The following is a 6,454-nucleotide window of genomic DNA, read 5'->3' as shown; positions in this document are numbered from 1 at the left end:
CTATCTATCTATCTATCTATCTATCTATCTATCTATCTATCTATCTATCTATCTATCTATCTATCTATCTATCTATCTATCTATCCATGTGTACCATATACATATTGAAACAGAATCAACAATGTACAAAAATAATTAGAAAAAAGAAGTATCTCTCAAAAACAATTAATTTTGTTGTCATAGCTGAGTATCCAACCATTAAATAAATAATGTCTTATTGAAATTATTCAGTGACATATTCAAACATTAGCTATAAGGTTGACAGAACAATCAAAGTTGATTTTTTCCCCCTTAACTTTTTTTGTCCAGGTTAAGGCCTACAACCCAGTGGGTCAACGACCCTAATTTGGGTCTCAACCCACAGGTTGTGGATCACCGGTTCAGCTACCTTTATTCAGTCAACATCCACATTTTTTTAAATTCACCGTATGATTTGTTTCATATTGGACTTTTTAAAAAATGCTGTTACTTTATAATTTGAATAAACATTTTTGATGAAATTTTAAACAGTCATGTCGAGATTTGGTGTTTTTACAAGTTTGTTTCCTCTCTTTGCCACCAGATGTCCTCAGTTTATCTTGTTTAAAATCCACCTGCTCTTGGTTTATGTACTGTGTTTCCTTTTCAACCCATTTGGAGACAGATTCAGAGGTTAAAAGGACTTGAATATGTAATTTTCTTTTTAACTTGACAACAAATGTTTGTGACAGCAGTAATGGAGAGGCTGATGTTTGGAACTAGTTAGATTTGTGTTGATGATTAGCAAGAAATTTTAATCATATGCAGTCATGATCTGTGTCTGCAAATTATAGTTTGATGAAAACAGTTTTATTGGGATTAAAACAAAATAAAGTAACATTTGTGAAAGGTTTAACAAATGCTTRGTTTCCTTTAGTTTTTCCTTTTTCATTGCTCCATTCAGGCTTGTTGAGGATTTGTCGCTGGAGCTGATTTCTTGTGACAGAAATCTGTAAAAGAAAAAAAAAGTCAGACAAGTAAAGTTTACTGATTATATTTTCAGTCACCGTTATCATGATTTAAAGTCACCGACCTGCTTTTCCGTTGTAGATATACGGTTGGTTGTGAGGGAATCCCAGACACTCGGCCACTTTCTTGTGATCATCGTGGTGGGTTTTATGCTGCTCCACATCTGGATGTGACCCCTCCTTTTCTGATGCACAAAACAAGATCATACATGTTACAGAACTGAGTTAAAGTTGAGTCACAAAAGCTGAACTATATTTATTTATTTACTTTATTTAATCAGGAAAGTCCCATTGAGATTAAAAACCTCTTTTTCAAAGGAGTCCTGGCCAAGAGGCAGCAAAATGTATACATTTACACAGAGTTACACAATTAAAACACAATACACTATTAAAAACGTTTGGAATTAAAGGAAGTAATTTCTAATGCCCTCAATCTGGACTTAAAGGCGCTCAATGGGATCAGTTCAGTTAACTTTCAGACTTTTCGCAACATGTTCCATGTAGATGGGACAGAGTAAACAAAGGCCCTTTTCCCCAATTCTGTATGGAGAAATGGACAGAGAGCAAAAAATAATCATTTGAACGCAAGGAGTGTGAATCAACGCTTTTTTGTGTGATTAGATCACAGATGGTAGCATCCCAAGTAAAGCCTTATAAATAAAAGTGTACCAATGTCCCAACCTCCTGGTGAACAACGAAGGCCATCCCACACGAGTGTACAGATCACAATGATGAGTCGAGGCTTTACAGTTAGTAACAAACCTCAAATATTGAGCTGAGGCGTTCATATATAACAAGCCTCCATAATCTAAAAGGGATAAAAATGTTGCTGTGACAAGCCGCTTTTTAATCATAAAAGAAAATTTTATTTTATTTCGAAAAAAGAAGCCCAGTTTAAGTTTAAGTTTCTTCACAAGATTTTGGATGTGGGGCTTAAAACTGAGGGAGTCATCAATCAAGAACCCAAGATATTTTTATGTTTGAACCATCTCTATGATATTTCCTTCAAAAGTGGACACAGTGGGGATCGTCAGAGGCACCTTTTTGTTGTTTGCAAATAGCATTAGTTTAGTCTGATCAGCATTGAGTACCAACTTTAGCTGCAGGAGTGTGTGCTGGACAACATCAAACGCCCTCTGCAGAGATTCTACAGCMTTAGCAACAGTCGATACAAAACTGTAAAAAATTGTGTKATCGGYWTAAAAATGCATATTAGCATCTGACACATTTTGTCCTAATTCATTAATGTACATAATGAACAGGAGGGGACCGAAGATTGAACCCTGTGGCATCCCACTGTGTACACTCATAAAATCAGAACACAAACCATCATATTTAATACACTGAGTCCTGTTACTTAAATAATTTATATGTAATTGTAATTTATAATAATAATAATAGTTATTATAATTTTATATGTAACAGTGCGAGTGTTTTACTGTAGAAGAGCAGGTATTTGTGCGTCTGGGTCTTGTAGGTCATCAGCAGACAGTCGGAGCAGGTCTTATAAAAGTCCACGACTCCTGTGTCGTTGTACACAACAGGTGCTCCGTCCTTCTCTACTCCTAAAACARAAAGAAACATCACTTTAACTGAGACCAGTAACAATCCCTGGTCGATAAAACCCTCCAGTCAGCTTTTTTTGGATTCTGCTGATGCACGTGAACTGTGGGGTAGACGTTCAGACTTACTGATTGAAACAGATCTAAGAGTGTTTTGATCGGCATCACCAGAGACCTTTGTCATGTTGACAAAGTAGGTGGTACAAGAGTGAAGGCTTCCACTGAAAACGAGACAGAAAAACATCATTTTGATGAACTTCAGACTCAAACATGTTTGGTCTCAGTGACCTCCGTGTGTGCTGCAGCTCCCGCTTGTCTCTGTTTGAGTCGAAGTTCAAACGGGACGACTCACATGTACACGTTCCTCTCAGTTAACTGGACAGCGTGGTCGTTGGGGAGGCCTTTGAACTCCACGTGGGAGCTGGAGACCTTCGACAGCAAGTCGTGGCCTTCGTCGTGGTCGGAAACGGACCAGACCAGAACCCAGTCGCCGAAAATCTGCAGGACGGAGAGTTAGGGTAAATCAAAGTCTGAGCTAACTGGAGTTTCTGTGGCGCCTTGGAAGYAAAATTTAAAATGTTGCTGGTGTCTGTGAAATCAAGCAATATGAGAACCTTTCTGTTCTGAACAAATAAAAATGTAAGTGTCGGGGTTCAGTACAACATGCAAGGAAAGAGGAAGTTTACCACAGACGGGTCGGCCAGAGATAAAGGTGTAACTGCAGGCCGGCATTCTTCAGATATCAGAATTGATGACTTGTGACAAAAGTCTGTTAAAAAGAGAAAAAAGAGAATCAAAGCGATTGTGCCAACAGACATTATTGTGGATTAACATCACCAACCTGCTTTTCCATTGTAGATAAATGGTTGGTTGTGAGGGAATCCCAAACACTCGGCCACTTTCCTGTGATCATCGTGGTGGGCTTTATGCTGCTCCACATCTGGATGTGACCCCTCCTTCTCTGATACACAAAAATCATACATGTTGCAAAACTGAGTTAAAGTTGAGTCACAATCACTCTGTTGTAAAGGCTGAACTAGTTTTTAATGTAACAGTGTGAGTGTTTTACTGTAGAAGAGCAGGTATTTGTGCGTCTGGGTCGTGTAGGTCATCAGCAGACAGTCGGAGCAGGTCTTATAAAAGTCCACGACTCCTGTGTCGTTGTACACAACAGGTGCTCCGTCCTTCTCTACTTCTAAAACACACAAAGAAGCATCACTTTAACTAAGATCAGTAACAATCCCTGATGGATAAAACCCTCCAGTCAGCTTTTTCATCATGATGGGTTTTATGTTGCTCCACATCGAGATGTGACCCCTCCCTCTCTGATGCACAAAATAATATCATTTGTTAGCAAAGCTGAGTTTAGTCAGGGTGTGGGAAACACTGAACCAGTTCCTTTCTCGTCCTGATAACCCAAAACACACAAACATTTTCAAACACAATAACAACCCTGTCTATAATGTGGTGTTTAAGAGAAAAAAGCAAAGCCTTGTGGGTATTTGGACAGGAGACTGTAATTATATGGGATCCTACAATAACAAACTACAGGTAGCTACTTGACAAATCCAGTAAATCTAAGAGGAAAGACCAGATAATCAGTACAGATTAACAAGTCCCTTCATACAGCCTTCTTAGTATATTCTTAGTATTTCATGTACCAGGTAAGTAAGTAAATAAGTACATTTTATTTGTATAGCATTTTTCACAGACAGATATCACAAAGTGCTTCAATAGGAGCAAAACTAAAATAAACACAAACAATATGAGATTAAAATCTTACAGGTTAATAAAACATTAACATAATTTCCAATTTTTTTTTACCTAATTTCCCTCTGGGATTAATAAAGTATTTTTGATTTGAATTGAATTAAGTAATACATAGAGTCAGCCTCACGACACATACAAGTAACTGGTTAGTATAAGGAAAGTATTTTGTATACTAAGTTGGTACTGTAAAGAAATATTCTGATTGGAAGCCCAAATAACACACAGAAAATTGATTAAATTGAATGTTATTTTCAGATCTAAAGACAAACGCAATACAAAAACTGTACAAATACAAATACTTTTAAAGTAAGGTCCTATTAATTAATTAATTAATTAATTAATTAATTAAAAGGACCCCATTGTTGACCCTAATTGTTGGACCCTATTTTAGCCCAGGGGTCCCATTTTGAACACCTAAATGACCATGACTGCTTAAAAAGTATAAGATAAAYGASTGTATCTAAAATTCCATTAATCAACCATAAAATATCCAACAGCACCTGATAAATATCAGGCTGTTTTACTGCGACCACCTGTGGTTGCCTCTTGTATTAGCAGCCTCTGTGTATCAAACACTAATCCAGTTTTAGCTACAAAATGTGGGTGAAAACATGACATTTTATAATTTTTCTGAGCAAGAAAAATCAAGCTCGTTAGTCGTTTTTTTTACTGAGACCCAGAGCAAGTCTTAGAAAAAAACAACAACAACCAGAGGCTGAAATTTAAAGCATATTTTTTTGTTTAGGGGGTTTCATCCTTTGTTTTTGCCTTTTATTTCTTGTTCTTGTGCTTCTACAATCATCATACAGGGACTATATGTCATTTTGATTAACACATTACTTTAAACCACTTGTGGCATAAATGTGACGGTCTGACTTACGGATGGAATCACATTTAATCGTGTGGTGTTCAGCATCATCTGAGGGCATCGTCATCTTGATAAAGTAGGATGTACACGAGTCATGCTTCCCATGTTCACTGAAAACAACAATCATCAGTCAGAAAACAAAACTTCAGATTCTCAGATACTTTCTGTCTACTACTTTTGGCTTTAACCTAAGAAAACGTCATGGCCACACCTCCGTCTGAGAACTCACACAAATTGGTTTCTCTCGATGTAATCGATAGTTTTGTTGTCATTGTCAAGTTTGAACTCCACATGGGAGCTGGCTAGCTTTCCCAGCAAGGCTTGACCCAATTCACGACCAGAGACGGACCAGACCAGAACCCAGTGGCCAAAAATCTGCTCGGCGGAAAAAGAAGACGAGTTCTGACCATATTCTGCATTGATTGGAGAATTTACTTTTAAAGTCGTAAGAGCTTGTGAAAATCAGCAAAATGAATCACAAATTCAAGCTAAAAGTCAGCTGATAAATTTATCTTCAATTTATAAACAGTAATGAACAGGTACCATAAACAACTCAAAGACTCAAAAGGAAGAAAAAATAAGAGTAGTGTGTACATTTTGACTAATACAAAATGGAAAATAGATTTTGTTCTGAATTGAATATAATATACAAATCTGATGCAAGGCAGAACCAGACTCACCTGATGCAGATCTGCTGTTGGCAGCCTTTGGGTCACGGGGGCGCATTCTTCAGCTGCCGGCGCTGCATCACAGCTGATGGCCGCCAGCAGCAGCAGCAGCACTGTTCCCTTRGCTAAACTCATAGTGCTATCAGATAAAAACACAAACACGCTGAGCTAGTTTCAACAGGACAGGAGCAAAAAAGGAAGGCAACTGCTTAGTATATATTGCCTCAGGTCCCCCTGATGGTCAGGGGTCAGTCCAAAGTAGAGAAGGGAATTATAGATCTACAGCGGGTAAAATAAGTATTGAACACGTCAACATTTTTCTCAGTAAATATATTACTAGAGGCGCTAATGATATGAAATTTTCATCAGATGTCGGTAACAACCCAAGTGATCCATACATACAAAGAAATCAAACCATAAATGTCCAGAAATTAAGTTATTTGTAATAATGTGGAATGGCACAGGGAAAAAGTATTGAACACACTTACTGAAATTTATCTAATACTTTGTACAAAAGCCTTTGTTGTCAATGACAGCTTCAAGACGCCTCCTGTAAGGAGAAACTAGTGAAACTACCAGGTAAACTAGTTTACCTGGTAG

General features: G+C 37.6%; 1 protein-coding gene across 1 annotated transcript; it reads right to left on the bottom strand.

Annotated features, from left to right (window-relative positions):
- Positions 1-806: 806 nt before the first annotated feature.
- LOC106529707 (saxitoxin and tetrodotoxin-binding protein 1) lies at positions 807-6,041 on the bottom strand. Its single transcript, XM_014025193.1, has 11 exons — positions 5,867-6,041; positions 5,416-5,561; positions 5,199-5,296; positions 3,618-3,743; positions 3,390-3,509; positions 3,235-3,317; positions 2,901-3,046; positions 2,678-2,769; positions 2,426-2,551; positions 1,052-1,171; positions 807-968 (listed from the first exon to the last, which is right to left on the bottom strand). The coding sequence occupies exons 1-11, from the start codon at positions 5,987-5,989 to the stop codon at positions 919-921; spliced, it is 1,230 nt and encodes a 409-aa protein (XP_013880647.1). The 5' UTR covers positions 5,990-6,041; the 3' UTR covers positions 807-918.
- Positions 6,042-6,454: the final 413 nt, after the last annotated feature.

This window comes from Austrofundulus limnaeus, unplaced genomic scaffold (assembly GCF_001266775.1).
Source record: "Austrofundulus limnaeus strain Quisiro unplaced genomic scaffold, Austrofundulus_limnaeus-1.0 Scaffold460, whole genome shotgun sequence".
Classification (NCBI taxonomy): Eukaryota; Metazoa; Chordata; class Actinopteri; order Cyprinodontiformes; family Rivulidae; genus Austrofundulus; species Austrofundulus limnaeus.
Note: the sequence above shows the minus strand (reverse complement) of the source record. Positions and strands in the feature narration are given on the sequence as shown.